This window comes from Cibotium barometz, chromosome 1 (genome assembly GCF_041138505.1).
Source record: "Cibotium barometz isolate CiBa-2024 chromosome 1, ASM4113850v1, whole genome shotgun sequence".
Lineage (NCBI taxonomy): Eukaryota > Viridiplantae > Streptophyta > Polypodiopsida > Cyatheales > Cibotiaceae > Cibotium > Cibotium barometz.
The window spans coordinates 20,167,249-20,189,383 of NC_141046.1; the positions used below are offsets into that span (position 1 = coordinate 20,167,249).

Below are 22,135 nucleotides of genomic sequence, written 5' to 3' on the forward strand. Positions count from 1 at the left end.
CACCTGATTGTAATAACCCGCCGGAGGGCCCCCGCCTTGGAGTTGCAGTGTACTTGCACATGCTATTGGTGTGCGTGCACACACTTTTTTTTTTGTTAGCAAGTGTGTGTGCGTGCACACACACTTGCTAACACCCCCTCCTATTGGATCTTATTTTTCCCATAAGGGAACCATAGGACTCTCTCAAGGTTCCTTTCCCAATAAAAAGGTGCATGATCCTCCCATTCTAGTCATCTGGTCTCGAACACAGATCAGGTCAAGCAAAGCACCGGGCAAAGCATAAATCCATGACAGTTGGTACTCTTCTTCAGTAGATGAGCAAAGGCATCAGTGTTCTGTTGCAGACCTGCAAAACAAGGCATCCCAGGATCCCTGCTCAGAAGGCAGTCTGTTCCAGCACAAACCCCATTCTGTCAGCAAATTCCTGGCTCCTCTTGAGCCTGGATACACAGGCCAGCACTCAGTTCAGCAAGAAGGAAGACTTCATAAAGTCAATAATTTAGATCTGCATTGTCTTCATTTCAACTAAGTTGAATGGTTCGAGTTTGTGTGAGGTGTGCAAGAGTGATTAGTGAGTTGATGTTTTAAACAGAGACAAGACTGCTAGTTCTAGTATGCTTGCCTGTATGACCATAGTCATTACACCTCTCTCATTAATTCAAGACACCCGCCCCCCATGGCACACTCTCGTTCGAACTGACCTCCGTAATAGCTGAGCGCTTAGCTGACTTCCGGATTGATTGTCAACAGATTCTTGCCCACTCGTCGACAGTGGCTGCATTTAGGTGGGCTGCTTGTAGAGCCTCATAGGAACTAGTTGCTTTTTTCTCCAATGAGGTTGATTGGCTGGTCTGTAATTTATAGTAGCTGATTAATGTGCTCCAACATTTGCATCAACTTGTGCTTTCCAACAACCCATATTGCTCTGTGTTCACCCGGAACACCCTCTGAATATCAAACCATGCTGTTGTCCAGCCAATACCCTGTATGACCAGCCCCAATAATAACCAATTTTGCAAATCTGTATGGAAGCCTTGAAGATCAGCTTGTAAGCAATCGATTAGCCTTGATTTGGGTAGCTTTATGCTGTTTTAGGTTGTTTTGAACCTGTTTTCAGCTCGTTTTCAGTGTTCACCACAAAACAGTGTTTTGCATCTGCATGTACCTGTTTGTACATGTCCGTATGACACCATTACAACATCCAAACAACACTCGTACAACCGTTGTATTCTTGTAAATCATCTTTTCTAGCCCTGAAAACCCTAAAACAGCTTGGTTTTAGCCTTCACTCATGTGAAATGTGCCGAAACACTTTTTATGGCTCTGATATGTTCATCAATGACCAGCCTATTTACTGTCTGCATCGATTTACTGCCTATTTTAAATCTATTCCAAGGCTCGATCAGGGCAAGTACACGCTGGCCTCATCATTTGACAGGGAAAGCTTGTATCTAGTGGGTTGATTGGGCCTAGCTAGTAGCAGCACACGAACCCTATCTTTGGTATCGCACATTAACAATGGGATGAGGCTAACCTCAAAACATGGTTCCTCCCACCATAGTACCTCGATCGCCTTGAGCATGAGTTTTGGTAGCTCTTGGAGCCTGTACCCACGCACACCAATAATGTCATTCAATTGGCCTTACAGTTGTGTAAATTAGACAAGGTGAAATTATGTACTACTACTTGGATTGTACCATCAACTCTAGTGGGATGTTCCGAGTTTTTCTCCCCAATCATGCGCCAATGCAATTTTATTGGTGCAAACCATGGAGATGATATATAACCACGGCAAGCCCAAGACCACCCAAACTAACACGTCTATGACTATCGAAGCAAGGAAAATTAGGCATAGAACCTTGGGTCTACCCAAACCCAAGCCCCAAGAGCTGTCCACAGAACTGACCAAGTCAACCATGACCCTAGACCAATAGGCATAGCAAGGCGTGACATGGGATCTCTTTTCCAAAACCAAATTTCAGCAATAACGTTGAGAAAGTTGGTGCTGTTTCTGCCACACAATTGGATACAGGAAAGAGGTTTTCCCCAAACGACAGCCAGCTAACCTTAGTTCTCGGCTAACCTTGGTTCCACCTCTTGCGAAGCCTTCCCCAATTGATCCTCCACCACCAGCTCAATTTGGAGGCACACTCAAGGAGCTGGAGGCTAAGCAAGAGGAGGACTCCCCTAGGGTGTGTAAAGATAAGCAAGATGGGAGTTCCACACGAGAAGATGAATCACTTGAATCACTCGGGTTTCCTGGTCATCATCAAAGATCAGTAGGTCGTCGTTGTTTTGTTTAATATAGAGTATGACATGGGGAAGCTGTCAGAATGCACAACGGAAATGAAGACAACTGCTGTAGAGAGCAAGACACAGATGAAAGAGAGAGAAGCTGTGTAACTCTGCTATATACACCACATAAAATCCCAGAAAATGTACAAAATGGAGTGTGGGGGCAAGTGGCCATTTTATATGGCCCTAGGTTGCTGGTCGGCCAGCCCATAAACAGCCGATAGTAGCCTGACTGCTCACGACCAGCAAAACTGCCAGTCGGCCAGGATAAATCCAGTCAGCCAGCATAGAGGGAGTGGTCGGGTAGCACCAGAGCAGTCGGGCAGCACCTGAAGGCAGCCGACAGACCAGACACACCTCCAAAAAATAGGGAAAAATACACGGAGAGTGAGGAAAAATGAGAAGACACTGAAACGGGCGGGCACACCCACAATAGAGGCCCTGACATAGTGTACAGACAAGAGATGACTGCTAACACCCCCTCTCAGCTCCTGGATGTGGAACCAACCCCAGTGAGCTGGAGTGCCCCCGGAGCATAGCTTGAGGTAGAGACTTCGTGAAGAGGTCTGCCGCATTGTCCTTCGTGAAGAGGTCTGCCGCATTGTCCTTCGTCGAACAATAAAGAAGCAAGATGTCACCAACCAAGATATTCTCATGAACAAAGTGATATTGTATCTCTATGTGCTTGGTCCGAGCATGGAAGACCGGGTTCCGAGCAATAGCGATACAGCTCTGGTTATCGCGCTGGATGACCGTGGGCTCCTTCTGTGAAAACCCAATCTCGCCAAGCAACCTTTGCAGCTCCACAACCTCGTAAGCACAACCTCGCAAGCAGCACCACAAGCAGCCCGGTACTTTGCCTCTGTAGATGACAAGGCAATAGTTGGCTGCCTCTTGCTGCTCCATGAAACAGCTCTTGAGCCGAGGGTAAAACTGTAGCTTGATGTAGATCTCCTCGTGTTTGGATCTCCTCCCCCAATCTAAGTCAGTTGAACTCGGTCCCTCGTTTCACCTCCAGTGGCGTAGAAGAGTCCAAGATCCCTCGTACCTTGCAGATACCGCAAGATCCGCAATCCTGCGTCCCAGTGAGACTTCATCGGCGTCTCAGGAAAGCTCAAGTCCAATCTGGTGTTCAGCAACCAGATCAATGAACCAACCAGCTCCCGGTACAGAGAGGCATCAACTGGCTCACTTAACTGTAAGTTTTGTGTTCGGGTCCATCGGTGACGTGATAGGCTTGCAGTTCTCCATCCCAAAGGCATCAAGCAACTCATGGACATACCGCTACTGAGAGACAAAGAACCCCCTCTGGGTCTGCTAGATCTCCAATCCCAAGAAGTGGAGTAAGCCTAAATCGGTCATCTCAAACTCCTTTGACAAGGTAACCTTCGTCTCTGCAATGAAAACATGACCGCCAGTTAGAATGAGGTCATCCACATAAAGGATGATCAACGTGGCTATGCTGTGTTCTCGAAAGAGATATAAGTGAGGATCTGCAACATATCTTTGAAATCCAGTCCGAAGAAAGAAGGAATCAATCTTTTGATTCCAAGCCCTGGGAGCCTGCTTAAGACCATACAAGGCCTTCCGCAATCTGTAAACCATCCCCTTTGATCTTGGAACCTCAAAGCCTGGAGGTTGCTCAACATACACCTCCTCTTATAGGTCACCATTAAGGAACGCAGATTTCACATCCATCTGAAATACGGGCCACTGCTGAGAAGAAGCAGGGGCATGAACGGTCCGAATCGTGGTCATCCTCATTGTCGGTGCAAAGGTATCCTTGTAGTCGATGCCAGGCCGCTGAGCATAACCCTTAGCCACAAGTCTGGCTTTGTGTTTGTCCACCGACCCATTTGACGTATACTTGGTCTTAAAGACCCACTTGACACCAATGACGGACCGTTTCGACGGCCTTGGAACCAACTCCCAAGTTTTATTCTTCTGTATGGCATCCAGTTCCACCTGCATGGCTTTCCTCCAAGTATCCTGTGCAAGGGCTTCCTTGACGGAAGTTGGCTCTTTGTCCTGCGTGATATGAGATATCAAAGCATAGTTTACTTGTAAGAGCTCCGCTAAATGACTTTTGTCTCGAACTCTATGCGATCTTTGAGGTCCGTCCTCTGTGGTCCATTCGGAGGGAAGCTTCGTAACACCGGACTTCCAAAGGGTGTCTAACAACCACCTGGGTACTCGAACAGAACACAGAGCCTCCTACTGTTGTTGCGGGGGCTCATCTCTGGCCGCGGACTCAACCTCCTCAACAGACTGAGGCTGTCCAGCTGGAACAATGGATTGAATCATCTGGGTCTCCAAGAAGTGGCGGCTCATCAACAGTGGAAACTGGAACATGCTCATCAAAAACTGATACAATTTCGTGGTGCTCATGCTAGATCAAATATGTGGAGGAGAGAGATTCACAAATACAAGAAAAGATCTTGCTTATTAAGTTGCTCAAAATACAACTAAGCTTCATGCTCATGCAAATGTCTTTGGCATGGGTTAGGTGGCTCCCTTAGGACCATTCACACCCACACACCTTCTACACCCTTGTTCACTAAGGCTCCAAGGCCCATATCTTAATACCTCCCCTCAATACCAGCCATGAAAAAATGTGCCTTTATAACATTAGGCTTACAAGAATGTTCATGGTGGTGTGGTTATCTAGGACTTACAACTATGTTTTTAGAGCCTTAGAGGCTAATACAATGATGCCATCTAAGTCTTTATTTGATGTCGATGAAGATGTACACCTTAATGATGGTGCACCCCACTCTTTGTGCTTGCTTCACCTCTTGTAGTTGACATGCTTTGGACATACATGCCGTTGTTTCCACATGCTTTCCACCTTGACCATTCTCACACAATGATCAAAACAAGGCTGCCACCCTTGCTTAAGTGGTTTGCACATAGATGTTCCTTCAACATGCTTGATGCTTCATACCTTCTCCATGGGCAATGAGGGAATTCCTTAGAGTAATGGTTATGTGGTAGATTTATATGGAAAAGGGAAAGGGAGGGTCTTACCACTTGCCTTATAGATTGGTCAAGGGCAGTGTCTACTCCTTGATTACAACAAAAGCTTTTGTGCATGTTGGTTACGTGATATCCATTAGGGTTTGAAGGTACAAGCTTAATGAAAGTGAGTAAGTGGTTGAGGTAAATGCTCAAACCAATAAGGTACATCATTCTTGGCTCAAGAAGGTGAGGGCATGGCTCATAATGTTGCCTATGCCTCTTACAAAGACAATGCCCCGAGATGCTTAAAAACATAACGAACAACAAGGTAGAGCACTTAGTGATGCTATGCTCAACCTTACAACTCATCTTAGAAGATGAAAATGTTGAATATGCAGCGGAATAACATGCCTTGGGCTTGGGAAAGGAGAGCATAAGCCTCAAGGGTGATACACAAAACCATTAAAGATGAGTACTTAGTGTACATGTGCCCAACTTTAAACCACTCAAGGAACTGAGTTTGATGATGAAAAACCAAAAAACTTCAACCTCTTTGGCTTATGGGATGAAGACAATGGTTTATGGTTGCACCATTTCTCCTTGGAAGCTTGCCAAGGTAAGCATAGAAGCGGGTTGATGATGAAGACTTATAATGTGGCACTTATGGTGTGTGCCCGGCCTCCAATATTGATGAAGAAGAGCCTCCTTAGTGTTAAAGACCTCCTCCTTTAATGGTTATGACCATTATTAGTGTTAAGCAACACTATTAGTGCTTATAAGCACACTTTGAGAAGCTTTGTGCACTTGAAGATGTTGATGAAGCTTGATGACAATGAGGCTCATGAATACCTCATGGTGTATGCTTACCACTTCAAGGATAAGGAAAAAGACCCTCACAAGAGCACTTAACAGATTAGTACTCCTTTAATGATAGGCATGAAAGCTAATTAGTGTTTAATAACACTTTAGTGCTTAAAAAACACTAATTTTGAAGCTTTTATAAAATTTGCCATGGAATGCACAGACCCAGACTTGGTTATTTGCTTGTTGCAGCTCGTCAGGCCACCATTAGGGTTGAGATTCGAGCTGTAGGACCTTGAGACCATGGGCTTTAAAAGCCCTAAGCCCACTAAGCCTATAATCGCCTACAGACGGTGAATGGTTGTACGACAGGAGCTGCGCAGAAAAACGGCGCCGATTTGCTCAGTGTGGAATGTCGCGGCTGAGAGAGGAGTAATCCGTCAATTGCTTGTACGAAACTGAGCGCCCAGATCTCCTCTACACTTTCCTAGATGAGAGCTTGCCGAGTTGTTGCCTCCACGAGATGTTAGAGCTCCTCCACTGGCAGGAGGTTCAGCTCCACAAAAAATGAAAGATGGATAACTAGCCTACACCACACAATATGAGACCTAATCTACCCAAGCTCTAGATACCATGATACAATTTCGTGGTGCTCATGCTAGATCAAATATGTGGAGGAGAGAGACTCACAAATACAAGAAAAGATCTTGCTTATTAAGTTGCTCAAAATACAACTAAGCTTCATGCTCATGCAAATGCCTTTGGCATGTGCCTTTAAATAGGCTTGCTAGTGGCCTAGGGTTAGGTGGCTCCCTTAGGACCATTCACACCCACACACCTTCTACACCCTTGTTTACTAAGGCTCCAAGGCCTATATCTTAATAAAAACCACATCTCTGTTGACGACAACCTCGTTCCTCTCTGGATCATACAACATGTATCCCTTGGAGAGTTATATCCCACAAAAACAAGCTTTTGGGACTTTGAGTCAAGCTTCCCTCTTTGCTTCTTAGGAATGTGAACATATGCATCACTCCCAAACACTTGGAAATGGGAGATATCTGGTTTCTTGCCAAAATACACCTCAAAGGGAGTCATGTTCGGTACTGAAGTCGTCGGAGAACGGTTGAGGATATGGACAACCATAGCCACAGCCTCTCCCCAAAGTGGACGAGGAAGATCACGATGCTCCAGCATCGTCCTCGCCATCTCCACCATAGTCTTGTTCTTACGCTCAACTATTCCATTCTTTGAAGGCGAACCTGTATTGGCCAGCTCCCGCTTGATGCCATGTTTCACACAAAACCGCACGAATGCATTGGAAGAAAACTCTCCTCCTTTGTCAGTCCTAAGAGTCTTTATCTGCAAGCTAGACTCTTTCTCCACCAGCACATGCCACTCCTTGAACCGAGCAAAAGCTTGGTCCTTCTATGAAAGAAAATAAACCCAAGTGAATCTGCTACAATCATCAACAAGGAGCATGAAATACAAAGAACCTCCCAAGGATGGCATCTGCATAGGTCCACACAAGTCAGCGTGTACCAACTCCAAAGGTTTCGAAGCCCGCCTAGAAGCCTGCTTCGGAAAAGATTCCCTGTGCTGCTTAGCACGAATGCAAGAACTACACCGTCCTTGCTTGCTGCCAACCTCTGGCAAGCCAACCACCATCTAGTCTTGGAAAGCTCGCCGTAGCGCATCCACATTGAAGTGGCCAAACCGAAAGTGCCACAAGTCACCAATTTGAGATCCTGTCAATGAGGAGAGTGCTGAGAGCTTGTATATACCATTCTCCACTCCGCCTTCCCAAACAACCTAGCCAGTCTCTCGGTCCCGTGGAGTAGCAGAATGCTCCTCAAACTCCACTTGGAAGCCAGTCATGCAAACCTCATGCACTGACACATATGAAAACCAAGTGCAGGGACGTAAAGAACACGAGAGGAATGGTTCCCCCCTTTGCCATCGAGAATGATCTCCATCCGGCTCTCATTGTGAATCGGTATGGTGGAATTGTCGCCAATGAAAATGCAACCTGATTGCCGTTTAAGATCCTGAAAGAAGTCACGGGAAGGAGTCACGTGCTTGGAAGCACCACTATCAAGAATCCACTCCCGAGTATCCTTGGCGGTGAAGCCAACTGCCTCCTTGCTTGAAGAAGATGAAGCACTGGTGTCCAACATCTCCAAGTGCACAAAGGCTGGAGTCTTTGCAGTTGAAGCTGAAGAATCAGCACTCCCAGTCCGCTTGGGACACTTCCTCCAATAGTGGTCTTTCTCGCCACAATCGTTACAGGTCCTCTCGGCCTTCAATTTCTCACGGTTTGAATCGGGCTTCTTCTCAGAAGACTTCTTCGATGAAGACTTCCCTTTGTCCTTGTTGTTGTTGTTACGGCCTTTCAACTGTTGGCCAGTCAAGACCTCAGAACCTCCGCCCTGTGGAGGGTTCGTAAATCATTCTTTCTGGTCCAAGACCATTGGCACAAGCTCCTCCCATGTGATGGTGCAGAGCCTGCCACTGGTGATCAAAGAGGAGTAAAATGCTGAATACTGAGAGGGCAAATGGGACAACAACGTGATGGCCATATCCTCTGACGATATCTCTTTCTTGGCCTGGAGATCCTCTTGCTGAAGAGCTTGCAACTTGTTGATGTGCTCCCGCATCATCGACAACTTTATAGGATTCATCACCTGCATCTGAACTTCCAAGGAGATCCTCTTCATGGGTGATACCCTGTTGTACAGAGAAGCCAAATGTTGCCAAATCCCTCTGGCCAGCGTCATATGCTTTATGTGATTGATCACTTGTGGTGTGCAATTTAGGAAGATGAAAGAATGGACGCGGGCATTAACACGATCCCATAACTGTGCCTGTGCCTCCCATTCCTTCGTGTAGAGGGTAACTCCCCATCTTCCAACTCCGGCTGTGGAACCCCAACAACAATGAAATCAGCCAAGTCATAAGACTCCAAAACAGAACTCCATCATTACCTTCCATATGCCGTAGTTGTTCCCGTCCAACTGTCGGTCCACAGGGAAGGTGGGGAGTGTTGGGATCTTCACGTGCTTCTCAACCATCTCAAGCAAATCTGCCATCGCAAGGGTTCACAAGGTCTTGTGAAGGGAGGGTGGGTGGGAAAAAAGAAGAAGAAGAGACTGCAAATAAAATCCAAGGTGGCTGTCCAACGGTGATGGCCGCCTTCTTCCGATCTCTAAGTCCCGTACAGCCCAAACAGTCTCCAATCAGCACCTCAAATCAGCAAACCCTCGACGTCCCACTGTCACCAAGCTTCAAGCCACCTGGGGCTTTGATACCATGTCAGAATGCATAGCGGAAATGAAGACAACTGCTGTAGAGAGCAAGACACAGATGAAAGAGAAAGAGAAGCTGTGTAACTCTGCTATATACACCACATAAAATCCCGAAAATGTACAAAATGGAGTGTGGGGCAAGGGGCCATTTTATATGGCCCCAGGTTGTTGGTCGGCCAGCCCATAAACAGTCGACAGCAGCTTGATTGCTCACGACCAACAAAAATGCCAATCGGCTAGGATAAATCCAGTCGGCCAGCACAGAGGGAGTGGTCGGGTAGCACCAAAGCAGTTGGGCAGCACCTGAAGGCAGCCGACAGCCCCAGACACACCTCTAGAAAATAGGGAAAAACACACGGAGAGTGAGGAAAAATGGGAAGACACTAAAATGGGCGGGCACACCCACAATAGAGGCCTTGACATAGTGTACAGACAGGAGATGACTGCTAACAGAAGCTTATGGAATCTTTTACTAGAATTACAAAGAACACCAAAACTGAGATTATGCAAGAGATATGGAGTGGAGGGAAAGAAAGAAAGTTATCTTAACGTCTTCAAAAGACCCAAAGGGTCTATGAGACTTGTAAGCCCAGCGGGGCGTGTCGTGATAGACTCAATCACATGTCCAAGAGATAAAGATATAGAGAGAGGGGAGAGCGAGAGAGAAGGGAATAGGGATCTTGCACATTACACCACACGGAGCGGGGAACAAGCCTCGTCCCCTTTTAGGAATTTATTCAAGAACAAACAATCCACGGGCATGCTGGCCAGGATCAATACAATCAATGAATACAAAACAAACGAATATGCCGATGTAGGATATCCAAGTCGATGTCAATGTCGAGGCACAAGATCTCTGGTGCCGAGCACACCACCGGGATGACCCACAAGTATCTCTCACCGGGCTAGTACCAAATCCAAGTCTAGATCCAAATCCAAGGCCAAGTTCCAAATCCAAATCCAAGTCCAAGTTCCAAATTCAAATCCAAGTTTGAAATCCAAATCCAAGTTTGAAATCCAAATCCAAGTCCAATTCCAAGTCCAAATCCAAGATCTCAAAGATGTCCAAGGAAACTCCATACCCAATCTGTAGAAAAATCCTCAAGGAGCTAAGCAAACACCCAAGTGGCGGATATGAGCGGGCGGCACTGCACATGCGGCTGTGGGTAGCGACGGGCTCTGGATGGCAGCGGGGTTAGCAGAGCTGGGCGGCGCACAGCGGGTTGGCTCTGGAGGTGTAATCCAACAGCGTTGGTGATGATGGTGTTGATGATGATGAAGACGATCTTCTTGCACACTTCCACAATCTTGCTGAGGAAGATGGCGATAGTTAGTGGTTCAAGCCTTTTTATACCTTGGGGAAGCCTTGCTTTTTGCTAAAAAGCTTGCCTTTGCTTTTGCTCTTCCCTTTTTGCCTATACTTTTGCTCTTTTTACTTTTATTAATAAAATATTACTCAACTTTTGGTGCTTTGCTTTTCTGGCTTTAAGGCCTTAGAGTTGCTTTTTGAGAAAGTGCCTTTTAGCCTTTTGATCTGGCTCAGTCTCCTCTTTCCAATGGTGTCCTTGGCTTGTGGTCAACCCATTTTGACTTTTTGCTTTTTCTTGCTTTTTGACTAAGATTGGTGCTTTTTCTTGATACACCAACTTTAGATCAGCTAGAAGATGTAAATGTTGAAAGATCAGTAATCAATGAATCTAGGGTTATGCCTAGATGGGTTAGAAGCACCTTGCAGGATAGCAAATTGCTAGAACCTGTGTCCATTGGTTGAACCTTTTTTTTAGTAGATATTGATGGTCCCTGTTCTCATGTCTTCTTCCACTTGTCCATGTATTCGGGCATGTGTTCCGTCACGTGAAATAGAGCTAGGAGAGCCAAATAGTTACATCGCCTCGCTCTTACATCGTAGTTGTCCTCAACTGCGGACTGCAAGTGTTCCAAGCATATCCATATTTTCCAAATATATCTATATGTTCGAAATATATCCATATGTTCCAAATATTTCTCGGTGCTAGTCCTGTCGGGTGAGCTTGTGCATCTGGTCTTTCTCCATATCTGTGATGTCATGTGCTCATCTGACGACATCTCTATGCCTTTTCTTTAACCAATGTCTATGTTCTTGATGGTACTTCTCTAGAGCCTGTTACAAGTGTTAGATATAATAAATGCATACTTACCTTCTGCAAAAACTAGACACAAGCTAGTCAACAAACAAGTATGCATCATTCGCGTCTATTGGGTATTCCAGGTACTGGCGAGGTAGGGAGCCCAGTGGACTATCACATGCCATAAATCCAAGCATTGTCCACACATCAAAAACAACACACAAAGTCCAAGAAATTCAAACATACATCGGTATGCAATGCACAAGTAATGATCCTCTTGTTCATGGATTGTCCTGTCTGGTTTCATCGGAAACCGTGCTGAGCTATTTGGCTCCCGAGGAAAATTGCTCGAACTATCGCTAAAGGCCATTTGGTCACTAGGACCGCCCGAGATTTCCCTCAAGGCCATCTGGTCACTAAGGCCGCCTGAGAGTCCACTCAAGGTCATCTGGTCACTAGGACCGCTTGAGAATTCGCTCAAGGCCATCTGGTCACTAGGACCGCCCAATAATTCATCAATAGTCATTTGGGCCATCTGGTCGCATTGACCGCTCAACTATGAAATCCAATATAGTCATCTGGGCCATTTGGTCGCAATGACCGTCCGACTGTGAAATCCAATACAGTCATCTGGGCCATCTGATCACTAGGACCACTCGACTGTGAAGTCCAAGATATAATCCTTTGTTTCACATAAACAGGTTTACTTCATATAAAAGAATCTTTTTTGATGGCAAGAAAAGTCACAAAATTTCTATTATAAAATCTGTTACAATACAATCCTAGAAATCCTCATCTAAGACTTTCATAGGCCACAACATCTACCCTCATGGTACAAGATTGCGGATGATCTTTTGATCTGTCTGGCTTCTTGCTATAGCTTGTCGAGACAATTTGCAGCTATATGTCCCTTGTTTCCACATTGGAAACACTTCCCTTTGTTGGCGTATTCCTCACGTTGCTTGAGGGACAATCTTCTTCGAAAGAGTGGAGGTTTGTCCTCACTCTGCTCCTCTTGAGACTCTGCTCTTGATGGGGATCGGGCTTTAAACTTCTTCCTTTGAGGTGGATCCCGTTTGTCGTTCTTTGTCTTGCCGTCCATCGAAGGCATGTACAAGGCCTCAGCTTGTAAAGCCTTGTCTTGGGCTCCTTCCAACGTTTTCGGTCCAGCCATATAAATTGCTTGCATAAGCTTAGGTTGTAATCCATTCACAAACTTACGCATCTCCATTAGTGGTGGAATGGGAGTATATGAAGTAAACTTCAAAGAAATTGCTGAAAAATTGTTAAGGTAAGATGCCACATTCTCACCCAACTTTCTGCTTTACCTCATCCCATTCCTTTTGTACATCTGCTTCAAAGTTTGCGGGTAGGAACTTCTTGTTGAACATAGTCTTGAAGTCGGTGCATTTGCCCTATCAACTACTTATTTGCTCTACTTACTCTTTCTATTTGCTACTTCCCTTAGTGCTAGGCTTCATTATGGCCGAGTCTGCCCTGCATCTCCGGAGGTTTGACAGAAACTCAGTACGAAGGCCTTTGTGTGAATATATGCTCTTATGTGTGTGTGTGTGTGTGTGTGTGTGCACACTGTGGAGTGCATGTGTGAGCATATCTTGATATAGAGTTCTACACCCACTATTGGGCACTGATAACGTTAGTGGGGATGTCGTAGTATCTAGTCCATACTATGCATAATGGAGTTGATACTTATATAGTCTTGTGGGTTGACTACCATGAGTATATAACATACACTTCCTAAAAGATGATTTGGGCATGTTCTTGGATTCATCTAGGTATATAGTCTTGAAGTCGGTCCATGATGTAGGCTCGATCCCATCTTGTACCACTTTTAGCCACCAATTGAAGGCGGCATCTTTTAGATGCATACGGACCATGTAGAGTTTGGACTTTTCGGATAAGTCCTTGCCTCCAAAGGCAGCATCAAATCGTTTGATGAAAGATGAAGCTTTTTGGGTGTCCTGCTTTCCATAAAAGGCATCGAATTTGATGCTTTTCTCTCATGGCTTGAAGTCCACTTAGGCTCCTTTGTCTTCTTCTTCTCCCTTACTTGGCCCGAAGAAACTGCATCTGAAAGAACGGGCCTAGGGGTAGCTTCTCTATGTCCTCCATGAGTAGCGAATCGGGTAGCTCTATATCCTTTTCCCATAGTAACCCCTTTGGGTCGTAAGTAAGCTTTGGTTGCTTCCACTCCTTCGGCCTCACTGGCTTGATCTTTGATAAAGTTTTCAAACATCTGAGCTCTTTTGTTATCTTGTTCCTTCTTGGCTCTCCAAGCTAGGAACTCTTCATCTTGGAGAAACTATTTGAACTGCTGAAAATCTCGATACTTTGTTAATGTCATGGCCACGGTTTCATGAGAAACAAATTGTCGGAATGGGTTTCCATCTTGAGGTCTTGTATTAGCCTCATAGTTGTTCCCTTCGTAGGGCCCTTGATCTCCCTCTGCTTTTGACATGGCTCTGTCACCCCAAGAAAGATTTCTTCAAGAGAAATCCTTGCTTTGATACCACTGTAAGCCCAGCGGGGCGTGCCGTGATAGACTCAATCACATGTCCAAGAGATAAAGATATATATATATATATCTATCTATCTATCTATCTATCTATCTATATAGATAGATAGATAGATAGATAGATAGAGAGAGAGAGAGAGAGAGAGAGAGAGAGAGAGAGAGGGGGGGGAGGGAGGGAGAAGGGGGATCTTGCACAGTACACTACACTGAGCGAGGAACAGGCCCCGTCCCCTTTCAAGAATTTATTCAAGAACAAACAATCCATGGGCATGCTAGCCAGGATCAATACAATCAATGAATACAAAACAAATAGATATGCCGATGTAGTATATCCAAGTTGATGTCAATGTCAAGGCACAAGATCTCTGATGTCGTGCACACCACGGGGATGAACCACGGGGATGACCCACAAGTATCTCTCATCGGGCTAGTACCAGATCCAAAATCCAAAGCCAAGTCCAAGTTCCAAATCCAAGTTTGAAATCCAAATCCAAGTCCAAATCCAATATCTCAAAGATGTCCAAGGGAACTCAATACCCAATTTGTAGAAAAATCCTCAAGGAGCTTTTCGAAAAAGCAAACACCCTAGTGGCGGATATGAGCGGGCGGCATTGTCGAGGTGACAGCGGGCGGTTTTGCATAGGCGGCGGTGGACGGTTCTGCACAAGGGTGGCGATGGCAGCGCTCGGGGGCAGCCGCGGCGCACAGGGGCGGTGGTGGCATTGCACAGGTGGCACATGGTGGTGGAGCTGCACAGAGGCGGCGGCGATTGGCTCGGGGGGGGGGGGGGGGGGGCGGCCAACTCTGGGCAGTAGCGGCTGGCAGAGCTGGGCGATGCACAGCGGTTGACTCTAGAGGTGTAATCTAGCAGCGTTGGTGATGATGGTGTTGATGATGATGAAGATGATCTTCTCGCACACTTCCACAATCTTGCTCACGAAGATGGTGATAGTTAGCTCCAACCCTCAACGATGAAGAGAAGGGAGTGGTTCAAGCCTTTTTATACCTTGGGGAAGCCTTGCTTTTTGCTAAAAAGCTTGCCTTTGCTTTTGCTCTTCTCTTTTTGTCTTTGCTTTTGCTCTTTTTACTTTTATTGATAAAATATTACTCAACTTTTGGTGCTTTGCTTTTTTGGCTTTAAGGCCTTGTTTTTGGCCTTAGAGTTGCTTTTTGAGAAAGCACATTTTAGCTTTTTGATCTGGCTCAGTTTCCTCGTTCCGATGGCACCCTTGGCTCGTGGTCAACCAGTTTGACTTTTTGCTTTTTCTTGCATTTTGACTAAGACTGGTACTTTTTCTTGAGCAAACCTTATGGTCCCTATTCTCATGTCTTCTTCCACCTGTCCATGTGTCCGAGCATGTGTTCCGTCATGTGAAATAGAGCTAGGAGAGCCAAATAGTTACAAGACCAAAATGATGTATACATAGTGTCCATGAAATCTCGTCATGGATGAAATAAGAAAAAGCAAGAGTAAAAATTTAAAGCTAAGATCTTAGACTCAGAGATTATACAAGATGAAAAATCTAGATCCTACTATGCCAAGTACAGGGTACAATAAGTGATGGATATGGGAGAGTTGAATAAAAACAGTCAATCAACCGTGTATGCCGGTCAACGGCCCATCTAGGATGTCCATCATGGGTGATAGGGTACAATAAGTGACGGGATATGGGAGAGCTGAATAAAAACAGTCAATCAACCTTGTATGCTGGTCAAGGGTCAATCTAGGTTGTCCATCATGGGTGATACAAGATGGCTAGAGATGTCGATAGTCTGGTGTAAGGATGAGGCTGCTCGATGGCGGGCCAGGATCTCGTGAATCTTGGGCTGATGAGGCTGCTCGATGGCGGGCCAGGATCTCGTGAATCTTGGGCTGATGAGCTGGGGTGCGACGGGAAGAGGGTGTCTAGCTCTCTGGAGTGTGTGTGCCCGATCTAATCTCCCATGGGCTTTCTGCGAGGGGGCACTGTGGTATAGGCTCCCGTATCCATTGTGATGGCGTCTGGTGCCTCCCTATCCACCCCTCTAGGCTAGAAAAAACTAGTGATGGTAAGGTGAGAGGAGGATTGTTGGGGGTGAGGATCCTGGAGTAGTGACTCTCTGTGTTGGCTGAGCTCCAGTGGAAAGAGTCCAAGCCCTCTTTGAATAGTGAGTGAAATCTTCCTCTGGAGTTTGATCTCAGAGTAGACCAGGCACTGGCGAACATAGTGCTCCTCTGATCCAATCCCTGTTTGATAAAGTCTATATCTGGGTATCCGCTCAACTTTGCCTGTCTCTATCCTTAAGTCTATGGGATGATGCCCTAAGCTGGCCAATGGCTCTCCTCATAGCATGGGACATGAAGGCATCGAGATAACTTGGTCTTTGTATGAAACTATCTGGTGTGAATCTCAAGAAATGATCTCTGTAGTATTACATCTTGGTAGGCAATGGGCCTACCCATGTGATCCATGTGTTACATGTGTATAGCCCCAGTAGATCGTATTAGATCACCCGGTTCCTATCCTCATGCCCATGATGATTTATCTAAGCCTGTTGGGCAAGCTGCTCAAAGATAATGTCCTCAGTACTGTGGCATTCAAACAAGATTACGACGGGGTGTCCTCCTAAAGTGCAAGGGCAACTTAAGGAGCTCCTCCTCCTTTACTAGAGTCCCCTCCTGCTTAACTTCTAGCTAAGGGGCACTGCTTGACAGCATAATGTCTAGTGTGCTGCCAAACATCTATACGTTTTAGGTGTTGTTTTAGCAATCCCATACAAGAATGCCCCCTTCTTGTCGTCATCAGTTTTTTGTAACTGTAGGGCCAGGTGAGTGACCCTATTGGCAAATTCAAAAAAATATGCCTCAAATTGGTGAATTCAAGAGTGCAAAGTGGAGGGTTGAGTTTACCATCATACATATTGAAAGTGACCCCTTTCGGAAAAGGGTTCACCGGGCTTGGAGTGGTGCTTTGGTTGAGAGCCAAGAGGAAGGCCTCGTGCTCTACTTGTTGTTGTCTTTCGTCTTCTCTTAGCCAGTTCTCCTCCTCTCGTTGTCGCTCCTGGTTCTCCTTTGCTTGTTTAGACTCCAAGACTATTCAATGCGTTGTCACGTGCATCCCACACTTGGATGCCACGTAGACATATCTGTACAAAAGGTGCAGGACCTGGGATGGTAAACTGGTCCCATGTGGGCCCAGTCCGGGACGAGTCAGCTAGGGATCCATCCCAATCGTTTGAGGTCAGGTGTGCATTGTCCTGCACAGGAGTCCAAGGTCAGGTGTGCACTGTCCTGCACATGAAACAGTGCCAGTCCGCACTGTGAGTCTCCCTCTGGAATGATGTCAGTGATTCTGTGTATCTGGAATGGTACCGGATGCCAGATCATTGTGTAGATAGTTAGGGTTTGATTATAGGAAAAGGGGCTAGCCCATAGGGCTACCCCAAGTCTTAGGGTGGGCATATGGTGTGAAAACACCCCCATGAGGGCTAGGAAGGTCCTGGCTATACCCACCAGCCATGGGTAGGCCATGGAGGGCTGTAGGACAGCCCTAGGGGCAAGCCAGGGGTAGCCGACTGGTTATCCAGCCCTAGGAGGGATGTAGGGCAAGTATGGGGAAGCCCATACAGGCTGCCCAGCCCCAGGGGACTTGCAAAATCAGTGCCCAGCCTCTTGGAACTCAGGTGCCTAGTGCCAGCCAGCCAAATCAGAGATGCGCAGCATTTTTACTGATTTTTTCAGCATTTAATGCTGATTTATCAGTCGTGGGACAATTTGTTGCTGGCCGCCTGGATTTATAGCTGGCCGACTGCCCTTTATGGAGTAGTATAAATAGGGAGCCCACAATCCCATTGTTTCATCTCATATTTCACCAAGTGCTCAAGCAAACAAGGGCCTAGACAGCCAAGGAGTTGCTAACGCAAAGGGGTGAAGGATTGCAGGTCAAGGGCAGAGATTTCTCAGCCAAGAAAGGTCAAGAATTCTGTATTTTCTTTTCAGATTCACATCATTCTAATAAAGCAAATACACCATCCGTGGTGGGGGCCCTACAGAGGGTATTTGGGACCCAATACTGTGTCCTCTCCATCTCTCCCTCTCTCTCTCTCTCTCTCTCTCTCTCTCTCTCTCTCTCTATTTTCTGCTTATCTTCATTCAGTTGTGTGCGTTAATTCCGTCGTGAAAGTGTGCTGATTTCTGAGCATTGAAGTTACTGACCTTCTCCGAAGCTTCCGCATGTTACACGCGTCTCCTCTTTGAGTCAGATTTAAAGACTAGTCCTGAGGGTGATGCCCAATTCCACGCGCCTCCCCTTCGAGTCGGATCTCAAGACTAGTCCTGAGGGTGATGCCCAATTGCTTCATGCTTACACGGCAGTTGTGCCACCTCCTTAGCAAGATATTGCTCAAGAGTAAGCACAGGAGGTTGGGGTTATGAAGGAGTGGGTTGCATGGGTGGTCGTGAAGAAATGGGTTGTGGTTATGCATTTGGTGGTGAAGAAGTGGGTTGGGGTTATGCACTAGGTCGTGGTTGTAAAGAAGAGTGTAGGTGTGTGAATATAGAAGAAGATGGAGGTGGGAGTTGTGGTTGTGGTTGTGAAACCACCAGTTTGGCTGCCTGGGCAGCCAAGGCCTGGACCACGGCCTCCACTACTTTACAATTGTACTCCTGTGTCATCACAAGATGTTTTGGTGTAGAAGTGGCTATGAAAAAAACGCAGCACAAAAGGCATTTTAATTATTGTTCTTGCAAGTCTTGTGCATTTAGGGCTGGCCGACCAGTAGTAAGGGGTCCATGGGGGTCTATAAGAGGTGGGTGTGGGCCCCATCTCAAGTTGTTGCAAGACGAATTGCTGGAGCACAGCAATCAGCTCTTGCAGATCAGAGACCAGCTAATGTTCAATTTCACAGGAGCAAAAAGCAATTAGTGCAGCCCGTCCAAACGCAGCCATTGCCAGGTACAAGAATATGCCAACAGCCAGCCTTGAAGTCAACCAAGCGCTCAAGTTCTACAGAGGTCTGTTCACTCAGGTTTTACCCATTGTACTGCACACAATTCTTGTAGTAAAGCAAGTACACTGTGTGCCGGTGGGGGGCCCTTAAGTAGATAGTCGGGACTCGGGACCCAATCAGGTGTACTCTCTCCTCTCTCTGCCTAAAACAGCATTAGTATGTACCTTTGATGTCTTACATATTTATTTTCGGAGGATTATCCGAGAAACAGCCTATAGCTTTTCAGCTGTAAGGCTCTGTATTTGATTAGTTTTTGGTTTGTCGTTTGGGATGAATTGATCCTAAGCTTAATACTTTACAGCATCTATCCAAGCTTATCATACTCATTTTTTGAAACCACCAATCTTTCTGTTATATGATCATTGGATGTAGTAAAATGGCTTGAAAGTGATGGCAAAACCACACCATTCACTATGGAGAAATGGCCATGCTAACAAAGGCTAATGTTACTTGCAGTGGAGGGTTGAAGTTCAAGCTCTGTTACACAAATTGACCTCAGAAACTCTACTAGAGAGCATAGTTGAAGATGCCAATGGTTGCAATGTCTCTCTGAGGAGCAAAAAGCTTTTATCAAGTGTAGAGGAGACTTCTAAAGAGAAACAAGGAAACATGGCTTTGAATGCAGAAGCGCATGGAAATAACACATCGAGGGAAAAAGAAATATCTACCGACCATGCAATGATGGACGTTGAGTCAGATCATTTGAATGTAAGCAGGTGAGCTGAAGTTCATGCTAGTTTGCAATCATTTGACAGGGTGATGTGAACCTGCTGTCTTCTTTTGCGTTTTTGCTCTTGAGGCTAGGCCCGACAGTGGTTTTGTAACTAATATATGATCTTCATGGTAAACTTGATAGTAAGCTCAAATCAGCTTTGTAAGTCTCAGCTAAATAATTGTAAACTCTTGTATATTGAACCCTTTTTTGAAGCCCAAAGGGTCTTAGATGGGTGCTAAATGCATGACTGATTTTGTGCTTGTCTAGGATGGTTGGAAATCCTGCAATACGGAAGAAGCTAAATTCAAAAGTGCATGGTAAGATGGCTGCAAATTTGCTGGAAAAAAAGATGAGGTATACAGTCTCATTTCTTTTTGTATTTCTTCCACGTTTTCTAGTCCCTTGTTTCCTTATGCAGTATCCATAGCTTGCTTTATGATAGTGTCATGTAGCCTGTAACTTCATGTGTGAGTCGCCCGTTAGCGGGGGCGGAGCTCGACCAGACATGGAGTCCACACACTGGAGCATGTGGCGAGTGTGTCTGGGGTTCAGGGGTGAGGCGCCCGGGTCAGAGGACTGTTGTCGAAGGTGTTTGTTGCAAATCTGTACGAGACAGAGAAGATGGGGAGAGAAGAAGATCAGAACCTTTATCCCCCTCCATATCTTGAGTTTTGGGGATATTGTTGCCATTATTGTCGTCATGGCCTCGTTTATCTATCTGTTGGGTTTCTTTGGGATTGATTATGTTCAGCAGCAAGCTTTTAGATCAGCAGACGGACAGTGGGACTTCAATGAAGAAACAGAAGGGCTTGTTCAAGATTGCAATGGGTCTGAGACCGGTCCTCTCATTGCTCCGGTTTCTGGCCAGGATTGCAATTCAAAGGTCAAGATTTACGTGAGAATGCAGATGAAGATATCGCATACGCAGCCAGTTGTGGGACAGTGGTTTCTCACTCTTTGGGAGTAAACCTAGGGGAGTGTGAACGGGCGGCTGCAATCAGAAAACGAGCAGTAAAGATTTTCAGTGACAGGTCTCTTGAGTGGTTCGCTGTGCTTGCTGTGTGTAGGATCCCAAGAGGAGAGCATTGAAGGGACTAGCCCAGCCACTAGAACCGACGGACATGGCAAGCAGCCACCATCAGCAGCAGCAGACCAGGCAGTGGCCAACAGTACGGTTTTGTGTGCCGGTGTTGTAAGCCTGCGTAGACCAGGTAGCGGCCAATAGCACGGCTTTGTGTGCTAGTGTGGTAAGCATTGTGTAGACCAAATGGAGGCCAACAACACGGCCTCAGGTGCTAGCTTTATGGTAGATGTACTGTCGTCCGCAGCAGCGCACAACCGCTCGCCTGCACATAGCAGCCAACAAGCAAACACGCCCTCCCATAGCAGTGCGCCGGTACTTGGCAAGCTTCGAGCGGCATATGGCGATGCTCAGGATATCTTCAAAGCTGCAGCAAGCGTAGCATTTGGCCGTCGTTTGCAGAGCAGAATCTACTCGGGCCACGTCCAACCAGCAGATGCCTCACGAGCGCCACAAGATAAAGATATGGCTTTAGAGCCTTAATAATTATTTATTGAAAAAAAAATGGGGGAGGTTCCCACGGGGTTCCCACGGAGCATAACCTCGCACATACTTTAAATGTGTGTGTGTGGGGGTGTAAGTGAGACACACATGATGACATAAGCCATAGCACACGTAGCCATGTGTAGGCAGTTTTGTGCTGTCATGGTAGCATAGATTTGCAAGTGTACGCACTTCCGTTGTCATTGATTGTTCATGTGTGCGTAGTCACACACGACAACATCATGGAATTTGAGTGCTTTTATCTCTTGTGCATGCCTATGGGCATCCAAGAGGATCTGAGTAAGCGAGGCCTTAATGTGGCACAGTCTGGAAATAGTTTGCGGGAGCTGCAGCTATTGAAAAACTAATCACATGGTCCCGTGTGTTGACCATGAGTATTTGGCATGATACGTGGGAGCCTAATTTGACATTTTTGGCTCCAAGTGTGTGTAGTCACACATGGCATTATCTATGAGAAGGGTTCTCGCATAGCCGAAAAAAAAGAATTTTGATTCATGGCCGCAGTTGCCACAAAATTGGTGCCATTGTTGTACGAAGCTATGACTAAACAAATTTGTACATTTATGAAATGATTATGCAAGAACACACATGAGTCACTTGCTTGTACAATCCGGGTGAGTGTTGTAGCGATAAGCAAAGTTGTGGTGCTCATAGTAATAATGTTATTTTACTCATATGGTCTTGTGAATTGTACCATATTTTAAACCTCAAATAAGTATCTTGAGAGTATGATAACTACAATGTTTGTTGCTAGACAATCGATGTATATTATGCTTGGTCCGTAGAGATGCAAGCACTTGTGTATGGTCCTAGAGATCAATTATTCTAAGATTTGTAGTAATCTTA

The 22,135-nt window shown here is 45.9% G+C and overlaps 1 protein-coding gene across 4 annotated transcripts in view; it reads left to right on the forward strand.

The window, feature by feature from the left end:
• Positions 1 to 22,135, forward strand: part of ORC3 (origin recognition complex subunit 3) — a 39,765-nt gene that overhangs the window by 7,823 nt on the left and 9,807 nt on the right. For all 4 annotated transcript variants that reach the window (XM_086798768.1, XM_086798771.1, XM_086798762.1 and 1 more), the window contains 2 exons: positions 19,446 to 19,705; positions 19,972 to 20,058. In XM_086798768.1, the coding sequence (XP_086654894.1) occupies positions 19,446 to 19,705; positions 19,972 to 20,058 (347 nt within the window). The remainder of the gene's footprint in view (positions 1 to 19,445; positions 19,706 to 19,971; positions 20,059 to 22,135) is intronic.